The 12,751-nt window shown below is 38.1% G+C and overlaps 1 protein-coding gene across 4 annotated transcripts in view; it reads left to right on the plus strand.

Moving 5' to 3' along the window:
* The window catches only part of LOC117287943 (transcription factor 12-like), a 98,996-nt gene that overhangs the window by 23,639 nt on the left and 62,606 nt on the right, over positions 1-12,751 (plus strand). For 2 of the 4 annotated variants that reach the window (XM_033768589.1, XM_033768590.1), the window contains exons 5-7: positions 5,528-5,666; positions 11,061-11,101; positions 12,122-12,224. In XM_033768589.1, coding sequence (XP_033624480.1) covers positions 5,528-5,666; positions 11,061-11,101; positions 12,122-12,224 — 283 coding nt within the window. Of the gene's footprint in view, positions 1-2,959; positions 3,405-5,527; positions 5,667-11,060; positions 11,102-12,121; positions 12,225-12,751 lie in introns of those variants that run through there. The other 2 variants (XM_033768592.1, XM_033768591.1) reach the window with 2 other exon arrangements.

Below are 12,751 nucleotides of genomic sequence, written 5' to 3' on the forward strand. Positions count from 1 at the left end.
GAATAAATCAGGAAGACTAGGAATAAATGACTTATTTCATCTTCACCAGGCATTGATGTTGCAAGGATAATACTTACTTAGCAATTCGTCACTCGTATCATGCACAACTGTTTCTGATTCTGCTTAATAACTTTCAGTACCTTTGAATGCACTCCTGAAACTATTCAATTAGTTAATAATTCCTCAACCCAAACGTCACTTTGTGAAAATGGGGGGGGGGGGGGGAATAGTGTTTTGCCCGCAGGGTGCTGTGTACAAACACATGCGTAGTGAGGGCTATTGCGATAGGTCACTTCACGAAAACATTACTCTTTAAAATAGGTGAATGTGGACAAACGTACCTGAACATTGGCTATGGAGAAAGGTTACTTCTTGGGGGATATTACATGTATATATGGCAAATAAACTTATATGTCATTCATACTATGTAGTGTCCTAAAACCTTCATGAAGGTGCTAAAATTTGCTGAAAATGTTAATAACACTAATTTATAATTTGTATCAAGTATCCTGCATAGTAACACCATATTGAAAGACCTGGAAAGATGTACCAATGACACTTTAAATACAATGTTAATTCTGACACTCTCAGGACAAACTATCCTGATCTTTATCAATATGTAGTGGAAAAGTATGCAAAAAAGCCAATGTTTCTGTATTTGTATGAATCGTAACAAGTTTATGCCGTAAATTTTGTCATGTGGACACACAATAGAGCTTTTTTTTAATACAACAAATTTCAAGTATATTGCAACTCTTACTGTTTTCCACAATTGTGTAAAGTCACCTGGAAATAGATTTTTTTTTCTTTCAACATAAGAGTATATGCTTACGAAAAACAATTTTTTTTACTAATTGTTTGTCACGATTTATATGCTTAAAAAATATATAAAGTTGTTTGGGGGGCTGACTCCGCCTACCCCTTTTGTGACGTCAATCGAGGCAGACTTTGCCTGCAATGCGTATAGTAAACACACGTGCAAAGTACATGTACGTCCAAGTCGTGAGTTGGTACATTTCAAAAAGTGTTTTTCTGCATTCAGCAGCGATACACCTGGTCGGCATTGCCGGAAAACATTTTTTTTTTTTTTTTTTATCGTACAAACTCACGACTTGGTCCGTACATGTACTTTGCAATTGTGTTTACTCTACGCATTACAGATAAAGTCTACCTCGATTGACGTCACGAACAGCGCCCTCTCGGGTCGGGGTCTACTCTTAAATTTGTAAATAACATAAGAACCGATTTTTTAAAACCTTAGTTAACTGTTTATTCACATTCCACTCATGAAAACACATATTAGTGACAAAAGCTTTATTTTGAAAAAATACCACTTCCAGGTGACTTTAAATGATAAGCCACAAACTTGTAAAAAAAAAATGAGGAGAGGGGTCAACTCTTTACATCACATTGACAGTAATCATCATTTATTAGTAACATGATTCCGTGTGGTTTTATTATACTTCTGAACTAAGTTTTTAGGAATAAATTTGTTTGACACCAATTGCTTCAACTGCACCCAGAAGTTTTAAGGGTCAGTACTGTTTATAAACAAAACGAAATATTATGAAAGTAATAATATGTTGCTTTGTGATGAATTAACTTCAGATTGATTACAATGATAACAAATGAAATAAAACATGACAATCAACGTTACATAAGGAAATCTTTTTAGCAACAACTGTGACCATTTAATAGATCGAAATTTGCATTGGGGATAAAGAATATTTATTTTGGTTTTTACCTATAAATGTATACAGGTACACCGATGTGTGACCATGTTTTCATTTTTCGTTTTATTTTTTATTACCAAAAAGAATATGATTATGTACAGTATTAACACTTGATTTTTACATAGTGTTTATGTTATTTATATAAACAGGAAGCCTTAACCAACCATGTCCACCTCTCAGCACTTTTTTTTAGAAATGGTGAAATCTATTTATTTGAGATCAAAACAGGGTCAGAATCACAGTTATTCCATGGGAAAGTTACACATCTTGCTAGATGGGGTTGCATTTAACCAGAGTACTGTCTGTAGTATTGATCCATTTATTGGACTGTTGCCACCATATGAAAAGCATTATACAATGTAGGCTTGCTTGAGTTATTCAACCTTGTAGTAGTCTTCTTTGCTATGGTTGAATGGCATTGCACAAAAGCCATGAGATCTCCTCTCTTTTGAGTTGAAAGGTCTTATTAATCCAGTGTATGCAACAGATGGCTGCATTGTGATTGGTTAATGGGTACTTGATGCTACTGCCCCAGGCAAACTATGCATCAAAAGCAATATCTCCTAAATTGGGATGTATTGTTTGTGTGGGAGTATATTAGTTAACAATTAAAATATGAGTTAAATTTTTCCATTAGTAAATGAACCATTAATTTCACAGAATTTAAACTGTTATGTTGGTTTTGCTTTATATTTATTTATTTTTTTCAACATTTTTTATCCTTAATTAAAAAGGTTTTTAATTTTCCTTTAGTTTTACACATGTACATATACATGTTTAGTACAGTTTACATGTAGTGTGTATAAAAATGGTTTGTTTGATTGTTTGTTGTTAGTTTGTTTGTTTGTTTGTTTGTTTGTTTGTTCGTTCGTTCGTTCGTTCGTTCGTTCGTTCGTTCGTTCGTTCGTTCGTTCGTTCGTTCGTTCGTTCGTTCGTTCGTTCGTTCGTTCGTTCGTTCGTTCGTTCGTTCGTTCGTTCGTTCGTTCGTTCGTTCGTTCGTTCGTTCGTTCGTTCGTTCGTTCGTTCGTTCGTTCGTTCGTTCGTTCGTTTGTTTGTTTGTTTACAATTCAATCGAAACATTGGATAATTAGAGGTTATATATAGATTCACAAGTGTTTTGAAAGTTCAAACAGTAAACAACCAATTATTCCAGATAACTTAATGGCATAAGATAGGATATTATGCGTAAGATAGGAGCCAGAAGTTATCCACTCTTACTGAAGAATATTCAACAAACTTTACCATGTTGTACAGCACACTATATACGTGCATTTTGAGAAACTAATTAACAATACCAATTTGTTTGGAGTGTAAAGAACATGCGGTGATCAAGCTAGATAAATGCAAATGCATCATCTCCCTACAACCACTACTACAGGGACAGCCCCTTCTCATCTCAATGCTTACACTCGCATCACGCAGCGCTCCAACCACACAAAGGGAACTCATTATAAACAATACAGACCTTGGTAGTACAAGGTACACTCTTGTGTTATATACTGTAAATGTGTATGTGTGTACAATAGTCATGACATGTGTACTGTACAACAGCAACACACCTTCTGCATTTGCATTTGATGTTCATACATTTGTAGTGGAATAGATATTGGCACATAATTCAACATGTTGTTTTTGGAGAGTTTGGCGAATGTGGAAGACTGTATGAGCTGGGTGAGTTGTTGTTTTTATGCTAACTGATGTGTAATATTATAATTGGAAAATATTTCATAACATTTTCAAAAAATATTTTGAATTTAACATGATTGACATGGTAAAAGGGGAGTTTGTGGAAGGACAAATTTATAGTAGGCCTACATACATGGTCGTATATTTTGTACGTATTTTGTATTTTGAGGTAGTTGGCCTACATGTGCACGTATGAAGAAGCACAGTTGATTGGCACATATGGTACAAGTCTATAACACTTAAGCCAGTAGACCACAGTAGACCATGCATGTTGGGCACGACTTGGGATCCTACATTTACTTACATTGCTTTAATGCTTCAAATCACCTACCGTAACTTTGGGATACACTCAAGACTTGCACAGTCTGTTAGCTCTTACCTTGATCCTGAAACAATTCCACCCAAACTTGGATCAGGAAGCAATCCACCCATGAAAGTTTGAATGCATGGTGATGTACATTACATGTAGGTCAGATCCCATGACCCACCTCGAAGGACAAACCAAAAGGGGTTGAGACCCTGCGTAATATCAATCAGTGCCTAGCGCTGTTGCATTAAACCAACTTCAAGATTAGGATTCTGTAAGGAGAAAAATGATTGCCAAATATTAGCGGTGTTTTGATGTTGTATTCAGACAACCAGTACTTGTACCATCCTGTACCAAGGCTACCTGTTAGGCCTGTAATTAAACAAGGATTCTTTTCTCAACTACATGTAGCTTGTATTGCATTGCTCTGCACACAATCATTCTTTACTTGTTAAACCTTTGAATTCATCTGTTTTTCACCATTTTATCTAAAGTAAAATGTTGCAATACACATATTAATTTTGAAGCCGTAGGATCTACAATTGTTTCCCTTTAAAACAACAATTTGAATCTTTAATAAACCTTGAACTACCCCCAGTACTCCAAAAGGTTTATTCAAATCATATCTTGTTATAGTCTTGTTCAAAACTAATATTTTAGTGCTTTCTGGATTAAGGATTTGGGTACTTTTTTCAAAATGTCCACAGATTTACATAGCTTACACAGTTTGAAGAGAATGATAGTAGAAAACTTCCCTGAAAATATTACTGAAGGCCGAGTCACACTGCAGCGATAACGAAAACGATAACGATCATGACGCAAAGAGAACGCATTCTATTGGTTGAATAGCGGAATGCGCACACGCTCATCCAACCAATGGAATGCGTTCTCTTTGCATTGTTCTGTTGCTCCTGGAGTTTTCTGTATTTCTATTTTCTGTCTTCCGTTTTTCTTTCTGATATATTTTTTAATGTCATCATAGTTTCTATTTTATTTGTATGAATAAATTAAATTGGGAAGCCGCCATCCTTACCAAGAAATGTCAACCACCATCTACAAATCTCGGTACATGTGGACCTCAATACATGTGGACCTCAATACATGTGGACCGTGGTGCATGTGGACCGTGGTGCATGTGGACCTCGGTGCATGTGGACCTCGGTGCATGTGGACCTCGGTGCATGTGGACCTCGGTGCATGTGAACCTCGGTGCATGTGGACCTCGGTGCATGTGGACCTCGGTACATGTGGACATCGGTACATGTGGACCTCAATACATGTGGACCTCAATACATGTGGACCTCGGTGCATGTGGACCTCGGTGCATGTGGACCTCGGTGCATGTGGACCTCAATACATGTGAACCTCAATACATGTGGACCTCAATACATGTGGACCTCAATACATGTGGACCTCGGTACATGTGAACCTCGGTGCATGTGGACCTCGGTGCATGTGGACCTCAGTGCATGTGGACCTCAATACATGTGGACCTCAATACATGTGGACCTCAATACATGTGGACCTCGGTGCATGTGGACCTCGGTGCATGTGGACCTCGGTGCATGTGGACCTCGGTGCATGTGGACCTCTGTGCATGTGGACCTCGGTGCATGTGGACCTCGGTGCATGTGGACCTCGGTACATGTGAACCTCGGTACATGTGGACCTCAGTGCATGTGGACCTCAGTGCATTACTTCTGTCCTGGGTTTGGCAGTATTCTACACAGTTGTACTTTTTTATGATTTATTCTTCTCATTGAAATACAAACTTTATATTTATGATGTTATTTGATTTCAGAGTGGAATGCCAGCTCTAACCAGTGATATGGCGACAAGTGGTAGTGCTCTTTCACCCCATGCTAAATCAGGCGCTCCTTATTACTATGGCCCTCATCACAGACGCAGACCACATGTGCCTGAACATCCCAGTTATGGAGGTAAGTTTGGAAAGTTATTAAACATTGTAAAGATGATAAACCTAGAGTTTCTGTTATGACATTTGTGATAAGATTCAGCATCAATAAATGGTTCAGCATTCATGTATTATGTTAAAAGTATTGTATTAATACATTTGAATTGTATTGATACAACTTTTTTAAGTTTTTAAAGATCAATTCAGCTCATGCTGTGGCAAAAAATTTAATTTAGGATCAAAGTTTCTGATCCTACATACATGTCACCTTGGGGTAGAAATTGTGCAAAATTGTTTTCCCAGCAACATGTGAACAATTTCCCCCATCAAAAAAAAATGCTCCCTGCTCTTCCCCAAATATGAAAAATAAAAATAAAATTTGTTGTTTATTACTTGTGGTATAAATAAAAAGATAATAATATAACCCAAAAACACACACAATAATGCTATGACTGATTTTTAAACTGTTTGAATCCAATGCTTTACTGTGTGATTTAAAACATAAACAAATCAAGCTGTTGTTCCTGGAGTTTTCTGTATTTCTATTTTCTGTCTTCTGTTTTTCTTTCTGATATATTTTTTAATGTCATCATAGTTTCTATTTTATTTGTATGAATAAATTAAATTGGGAAGCCGCCATCCTTACCAAGAAATGTCAACCACCATCTACAAATCAAAAGGTCCATGAGAAAGAGCCAAACATTACATTATATAGTTCAGAACGTACTTGACAATTGGACATAAGAGTAGCTGATGACTTTTGACTTCAAAGAATGTTGAGATTGAGAATTGCTATGTTTACATTATACCTTTAAAGGTAGTGGACACGATTGGTAATTACTCAAAATAATTTTTACCATAAAAACTGACTTGGTTATGAGTAATGGGGAGCTGTTGATCGTGTCTAAATGAAGCAGTTTTGTGGGAATGTTAACGTCTTTATGAAAAACTACACAATGTGCGTGACCAATAGTCGGATTCCGCATGAACAAAAATATTATTTTATTGTGTAGTGTAAGATTGGTTCTTTATTTTGTGTATTTTGTTGAGTTATATTAATGCTTTCTTTTTCAGTGGGTTAGTTAGTGCATGATCATTGGGTATATAATGAGCAATCGTCGATTGAAATGGACAAATTTGAAGAACTATTTTTTACTGGCAACTCTGAGTAGTGTTTTGTTTTTTCAAATTGCCGTAGTGCCCTTCGCAACTTTTCATGATTGCCTTCATGCCCTTTGAAATTGTTGACAATTGCCTTGGTGCCCTTAATTTTTACAAAAAGTAATATAAAAAAAACAAAGTATCTGGGCTGCTTATCATTGTTTTTTGTGATTGAAAAAAAAGGGGGAAAAATCAAAGAAAATTAATGAATTGAATTGAATTTATTTTACTGATTGGAATAGGCCTACATTTTTTTGGGGGATCAATATTGTGAACAGAGATGCAGCTTGACTTCGGGTTTGAAAATGTTAATTTCTTGAACAGCTCATTTCTCCAATCCTGTAATCCATAACTGTTGTAGAGTTGTTTGATTAAAATAAGGGAAAAAAAGAGTAGGCGACGAGTTCTTTAACGGCCGTTAAAACCGGCAGGGTCGTGGCCGTGGGATAATTGCACGGCCATGACCCTGCAAGGTTTTAAACGGCCGTTTCAGAACGAGTCACTACTCTTTTATTCCCTTTCATAAATGCCCTTATGTTAAAAGCGACATAATTTAACAGGTATAAACCACAGACATTGACTCTGTTTTATTTGCGAATTTTTTTGAAATTTGCAAATTTTCAAAAACTTTGGTAAAATTGTTTTTTTGCGCGATGGTTGGTGTGTACATGCACATGTACTAACATTTTATGCGCTGTTAATAATAGCTATGTCAATTGCGTTCCGCGTAATTTAAATTGGCGTACATTAGCTTGCGGGCCCAACACACGAAGCTTTTCAAATTATCAAAATCTTTTGTCAAAATGTTTTGTGTGCGTCGGGTGGAGGTGTGTACACACATTACGCGATGTTACTAATAGCTATGAATTGCGTCCCGCGTAAGTTAAGTTCGAGTACATGAGCTTGCGCGCCCAACACGCGAAGCCAGCTGGCCTTAAACAGCTATAGCTGTGTCTTTATCAGCCGTTTAAACACCACCACGTGACGCGCTCTCAACCAATAGGAGTAGCGAAACTGGTATTTATGAATGTTTGTTAATCAATCAAGCCCAACTTACAGTTGCGTAAGAGGTTGTTCATAATATGTACCCAGTTTGTCAGTCGACTGACGCTTACCTTCTAGCCTGGATATACGTATATAATATGTATGTACAAATTAATTCACCAATGGTGTTTTGTACATAAGTCATTTGCTTACAGACAAATGTAATTTAAGACATTTGTGCCCATGTAGCGATCCGCGAAGTGGTGGGTTTGATTCCTAGCCAAGTGATTTGTCCAGAACACAGGAAGGTATGAACACAGTACTACACCTTAGGGTATTCAGCTCATAAACTAAAATGTCATTGACTAAAAATTGAAAGACTTTTGTGAAATTAACTTATAAGGAGGAATCTTCCTTAACTTGTTTGATTTGGTTTCAAAAGGGAGACCATAGCACCCACATGGTACATGTATGTGGTGCGTGCTGTGTACATGTGGTGAGAGGTGCGCGCTTGGTGTGTAGTGCGGGGTGTGGTACATGGTTCGTGATGCGGGGTGTTTAGTGTGTGGTGTGAGGTGCTCATTTGGAGTGTAGTGCGGGTGTGGTATATGATATGTTATGCAGAGTGTGTTGTGTGGTGTGAGGTGCTCACTTGGAGTGTAGTGCGGGGTGTGGTACAATGTATGTGATGCGGGGTGTTATGTGTGTGGTGTATGGTGCGTACTGTGTGGTGTACGTTGCTCACTTGGTGTGTAGTACGGGGTGTGGTACATGGTATGTTATGCAGAGTGTTACGGGTATGGTGTGTGATGTGACTGTGTTGTGTACGGTGCTCACTTGGTGTGAAGTGTAGTGTGTGGTACATGGTATGTGATGCGGAGTGTTTAGTGTGTTGTGTGTGGTTCGTGCTGTGTGGTGTCGGTGCTCACTTGGTGTGTAGTGCGGTGTGTGGTACATGGTATGTTATGCAGAGTGTTTAGTGTGTGGTGTGTGGTTCGTGCTGTGTGGTGTCGGTGCTCACTTGGTGTGTAGTGCGGTGTGTGGTACATGGTATGTGATGCAGGGTGTTTAGGGTGTGGTGTATGGTTCGTGCTGTGTGGTGTCGGTGCTCACTTGGTGTGTAGTGCGGGGTGTGGTACATGGTATGTGATGCGGGGTGTTTAGTGTGTGGTATATGGTTCGTGCTGTGTGGTGTCGGTGCTCACTTGGTGTGTAGTGCGGTGTGTGGTACATGGTATGTTATGCAGAATGTTTAGTGTGTGGTGTGTGGTTCGTGCTGTGTGGTGTCGGTGCTCACTTGGTGTGTAGTGCGGTGTGTGGTACATGGTATGTGATGCAGGGTGTTTAGGGTGTGGTGTATGGTTCGTGCTGTGTGGTGTCGGTGCTCACTTGGTGTGTAGTGCGGGGTGTGGTACATGGTATGTGATGCGGGGTGTTTAGTGTGTGGTATATGGTTCGTGCTGTGTGGTGTCGGTGCTCACTTGGTGTGTAGTGCGGGGTGTGGTACACGTTATGTTATGCAGAGTGTTAAGTGTATGTTGTGTGGTGCGTGCTGTGTGGTGTGAGGTGCTCACTTGGTGTGTAGTGCTGTCTCATCCCAATTCCAGACTTTTTATGCACCGTTAAGGTGTATGAGAGATGGATTAAGCTGCCACCATTAGTTATTACTGTATTTGCTAAAGACAAGTCTGAGATTCCAAGATACATGCACCATGACCAATCATCATCCATGGCATACATCTATGGATTGGGCCTATCGTGTGTGTCACGTCAATACATACTTTTAGTTTTACTGGATTTTATGGATTTCCTTTAATTTGCCCTTTAAAGTTTCGCAATCTGCCTGTGTCATATCAATTAGGACTGACACTTAATCATTGTTATAAATCTAAAAGTGTTCAGTATTTTTTCTTCTTGTAATCTCTGTAAAGCGCTGCAGGACCCTTTTGGGGTCAAGGGCACTTTATAAAAGCCGTTTTATTGTTGTAAGTTTTTTACTATTATTATTTTTCATCTTGTCATCATTCACAGCGTGCAAAAGAAAGATCACATTTCCTTTGTGCTGGTAACTCCTCGACTTTGGTTCCTCACTGTTCCCAAAAAGTCCTGCCTTCTGCAACAGCTCTATGCTCACATTTGTCCCTACTTCGTCTGTACAAATTTATGCTAGAATTTGAATGACCCTTTTGGGGATCCAATAAAGATTAATTGAATTAAGTTGAATATGTGTTTCCAGTGCTTTTGGAATGGTGCCAAGCACTCAAATCACTAAAGGTACTACTTTTAATTTCACCTGCCAAATCTTACAAAGTTCTCTGGCCAGGTCTTGGTACGTTTGGGTCTTATCCATCTCCTTCGAAGTTACCCTTAAACCTCCCGGCACTGCTGTGTCTACAAGATGACACATCTTCTTTGTCTTCTCTAAGACTACAACATCCGGACGCCTATGTTCTATTACATGATCAGTCTGAATGTGTAAGTCCCAGAGGATCTTGACCTGGTCGGTCCTTGCAACTTTCTCCGGAACTTGGTCGTTATTGTAATTATTACTATTAACATTTGATGGAGGTTTTCGTGCGGCAACGATAATCTAAACAACAAAATTACTTACCCAAGTCCAGAAGGTTCTGACAAATAATACCACTCAGAGGCTAGGTTAAGATTTTAAAACTGATGTGAGGTGGTTTAGAGAAAAAGTGTCCTCAAATTACTACAACTCCCTCCCAAATTACATGTTTAGCTGCATGTGGCCTACATCTATCTAAAATGAATCCACACCGTGCTTAGTACATGATTCAATAAACACTACATACTTAGGCACTCTACCCAAATACAATAAAGAAAGGGATGCTATTACTAGTAATTGGTGAAAACTTCTGGCAACTTATAATATCTTGTAAGAGATGTTAAATTTGCATCGGGGATAAAGAATACTCACTGTATAATATCTTTCTTGGTATACTCACTGTATAATATCTTTCTTGGCATTGAAACATAGCAGCAACATGTCATAAAATCAACCTCCCGACAAGGCGTGATGGGGTTTCACAACAACAAAAAACAAAAAATGCCATGACACTTTCAATAGTTCTTAGAGCATATGAGGTGTGTAGAATATTTGTTCTGCAAGTTGTAGAACATTGTTAGACAATCTGAAGGATAAGATCTTTATGTAAACATTCTAACTAAATTAAGTAATAGTTAATAGATATAAGTTAACTATTTAATGACATATTCAATAAGGTGTTGTTTTATTTTGTTTGCTTATCATTAGGACCACATAAAAGAAGGAAAGGGCCTTCGAGTGGGCTAACGGTAAGTAACCAAATAGATGACAATAAGTATCTCATATCCACACCCAATTCACTGTCAAATTGACATCCATGGGCTAACAACAAGTGTTATGCTCTCCGTTTAAGTTTACTACAATTATTTTGCCTTCCAAATTCCTAACCTTTGTTTTATTTGTTCAGTTATGAAAGACAAAATCTGTAGTGATTGTTGTCATGACTTTAATTGCCTAGTCACTCCTGTCTTCTGTAGAATGGAACACTCAGTAGTTGAGACACTAATGTATTCACTCTAGCTCTTGTAGAGTAAAATGAATTAGGGACAAATGAAGCCAATTCCTCTTGAATACTTGGTGTCCTTGTTGTGCCAGATGGGACCCAGTAGCTTACTTCTCAGTCAGAGAGGACTGTGGCCTATTTTCTAGTAGTCAGCCATACAATCAGTACCCTCAAAGAAAGTCAAGCAAACGACAAAGAATTGCCAGTGTAGATTTGCCAAGCACAATTTAATCACTGCTAAATTGAAGAGTAGAAAGATGAGGTTATGAGATTGAATTGCTTAAGGCATGTTAGCTGCTCCCATACAGCTTGATGTTACTATTGTTTGATACACTTCTCTTCATTCTTAGCAATGACTCAGGACTAGCCATCAGCCTTCTCAGTTAACATCTCCCTTGTTAATTGTCTTATTGCATTTAACCATGCCATGAAATCCCATTTTAGCCATAGGATAAGTAAATAATCTTGTCTTCTTAGGACCAATTTTTATAGCCTTGAGTACTATGCAGTTTTAGTCTTTGAGCAAGAAATACAATATGTAAGTTGCCTTTGGTGGGATTGATATGATATACTTGCAGAATAGTCAGGTGATTGGGTTTTAAAGTAAAGTCTCTATGTACGTACTATCTATTGCCAAATAAAGCTACACTAGTATATATTCTGATGCTCGCTAAATAAATGGGAATCAATCAGGAATAAGAGTGGATGAAATCCTCAAGTTTATGTTTTATATTTATTCGTCATTGTGTTCCTTTTTGAATTGTAGGTTTATCCACCCAATGGTCAAGATGAGTATCATCATTCAGCAGATCCATCTAGTTACCCCTCCCCTAAGCCCCCGGGCATATGTCCTAGTGATTACTTCATTGGTAAGCAGTACATACAGATAAATACTACATGTACACTTCAATCTACATCAAGATACCCCCTCTCTTGACTACTCTCTGGGTTTACTACAGATGCAACTACACCCCTTCCTGATAATCAGAAACCTTTTGTTTCTGCTAAAGTTTTGTATATGGTTTAGGTTTTTGGGTCTTACTGTCTTTAATTTTTTCTTTACATGTCCACTACTATTTCATGACCTGTTTCGGGAGACCGCCCGAAACAGGTCTTGTTTTTGTAAAGATATTGTAGGTGTCTGGAGCACCTCAGAACACCTCTTGTCAACGTGTACGTGGGTATTGACCCACATTGGTAATGCAAAAAGAAATATGCAAGTACATGTATTTGAAATTGTACTGTATGTACATATTTTTTATGGATGTATTCCAACATGTGGCGTGAATAGTCAGAGTTGAAAGTGCAGGCTCTTGATTTTGCATTATGCTACATGTAACATGTACATGGTAGTCTTAATAATGCAACAAAAGTTACAGGAGAAGAGATATCTGTA

This window comes from Asterias rubens, chromosome 3 (assembly GCF_902459465.1).
Source record: "Asterias rubens chromosome 3, eAstRub1.3, whole genome shotgun sequence".
Classification (NCBI taxonomy): domain Eukaryota; kingdom Metazoa; phylum Echinodermata; class Asteroidea; order Forcipulatida; family Asteriidae; genus Asterias; species Asterias rubens.